We start from the raw sequence: 1,600 nt of genomic DNA, 5'->3' as shown, positions 1-1,600 counted from the left end.
GTTCTCGGGCGTCTCACACGGGCTACGCGAACACTGCGTCTCACCGGAAGTCCCTGAAGCCCAGGGAACTGAAGGGTCCCCGCCGCCCCGAGGCTGAGGTCGGCAAACTGGGGACGTGTTCCAGGGTGTGTGCGAGAGAAGATGGCACCGACGTGCTGCTCGTACGAGGACACCAGCGTCCTATCACAGGGTGCCACCACGGAGGCGCTGACCACTGCTTGACCATCATGCACCACTCACTCATGAAGTCCCAGAACCTTCCCCAGGACCCTCCTCAGCGCTGCCTTCACCTCCTGGTTCCTCAGCGTGTAGATCAGAGGGTTGAGCATGGGCGTCACCACCGTGTAGAACAGGGACACAAACTTGCCCTGGTCCCGGGAGCGGCTGCGGGCCGGCTGCAGGTACATGAAGATGATGGTCCCGTAGAAGAGGGTGACCACCAGCAGGTGGGAGGAGCAGGTGCCCAGGGCCTTGCGCCTGCCAGCAGCCGACCTGGTCCTCAGCACTGCCTGGGCGATGTGGCCGTAGGAGACCAGGATGAGGGACAGAGGCAGCACCAGGAACAGGACGCTGGCCACAAACAGCTCAGCCTCGTTGAAAGTGGTGTCCCCGCAGGCCAGCTTGAGGAGCACAGGGACCTCACAGAAGAAGTGGTCCACGCGGCGATGCCCACAGAAGGGCAGCTGCAGGGTCAGAGTGGACTGCACCAGGGTAGTGGCCACCCCGCTGAGCCACGCCGCGGCCGCCAGGGAGTGACAGAGGCGGGGGTGCATGACAAGAGCGTAGTGCAGCGGGCGGCAGACGGCCACGTAGCGATCGTAGGACATGATGGCCAGGAGGACACACTCTGTGGAGCCCAGGGCCAGGGAGACGCAGAGCTGGACCACACAGCCGCCGTAGGAGATGGACTTATCTGAGCCCCGCAGGTGGACCAGCAGCTGAGGAAGGATACCACTGGTGAAGCAGAGGTCCAGCAGGGAGAGGTGGGAGAGGAAGAAGTACATGGGCGTGTGCAGCCTGGGGTCGAGGCGGGACACCAGGACGATGGCGGAGTTCCCCAGGAGGGCCATGAGGTAAAGGAGCAAGATGACCCCAAAGAGGGCCTGCTCCAGCCGCGGCCGGTCGGAGAAACCCAGCAGAACAAACCCGGAGAGCACACTGTGGTTGGCGCCCCACATGGCTCCTCTCTTGATTATCTCCTGAAGGTGGAACCTGGCCCGTGGCCCACAGGTCTGCCACACAGCTCGAGGACACACGGAAGGCGTCCGAGAATGAGCCTTCCCCGGTCTTCGCCGGCGTCCGTCTTCCAGTGTGAACGTGTTGGGATCTCACAGGAACTGGAGCTGCAAGCTCTCTGAAGGCAGTGTGTTCCCCAGGGTCCAGGGGCGCAGAGCAGCCGGCAGGGGCTCCGGAACGCAGCGCGGCGGCCGCTCAGAACAGCTCCAGGTGTGGTCGCTGCTCCTCAGGAACCGGCAGGAGGGCAGCCCAGGCCTGGGAATGGAAATGGAGAGGGGACATGGCCAGAGGGCAGGAAGGTGGCTGGGGAGCAGGGCTGCACAAGCCGCCTGTGTCACAGAGCAGAACATGGCTCCCAGGAGGT

The 1,600-nt window shown here is 64.0% G+C and overlaps 1 protein-coding gene across 1 annotated transcript; it reads right to left on the bottom strand.

Annotated features, from left to right (window-relative positions):
- Window positions 1-236: 236 nt before the first annotated feature.
- Window positions 237-1,178, bottom strand: LOC124974015 (olfactory receptor 2G2-like). The gene has a single exon (XM_047537600.1). It carries the CDS (start codon window positions 1,176-1,178, stop codon window positions 237-239), a length of 942 nt encoding a protein of 313 aa, XP_047393556.1.
- Window positions 1,179-1,600: the final 422 nt, after the last annotated feature.

The sequence above is a fragment of the Sciurus carolinensis genome, unplaced genomic scaffold (assembly GCF_902686445.1).
Source record: "Sciurus carolinensis unplaced genomic scaffold, mSciCar1.2, whole genome shotgun sequence".
NCBI lineage: Eukaryota > Metazoa > Chordata > Mammalia > Rodentia > Sciuridae > Sciurus > Sciurus carolinensis.
The sequence above is the reverse complement of the archived record's forward strand: the minus strand, read 5'-3'. Positions and strand labels throughout refer to the sequence as shown.

What these genes read in the sequence shown, in the direction of transcription:
- LOC124974015 (XM_047537600.1), bottom strand. Translation starts at nt 1,178, where the DNA reads ATGTGGGGCGCCAACCACAGTGTGCTCTCCGGGTTTGTTCTGCTGGGT.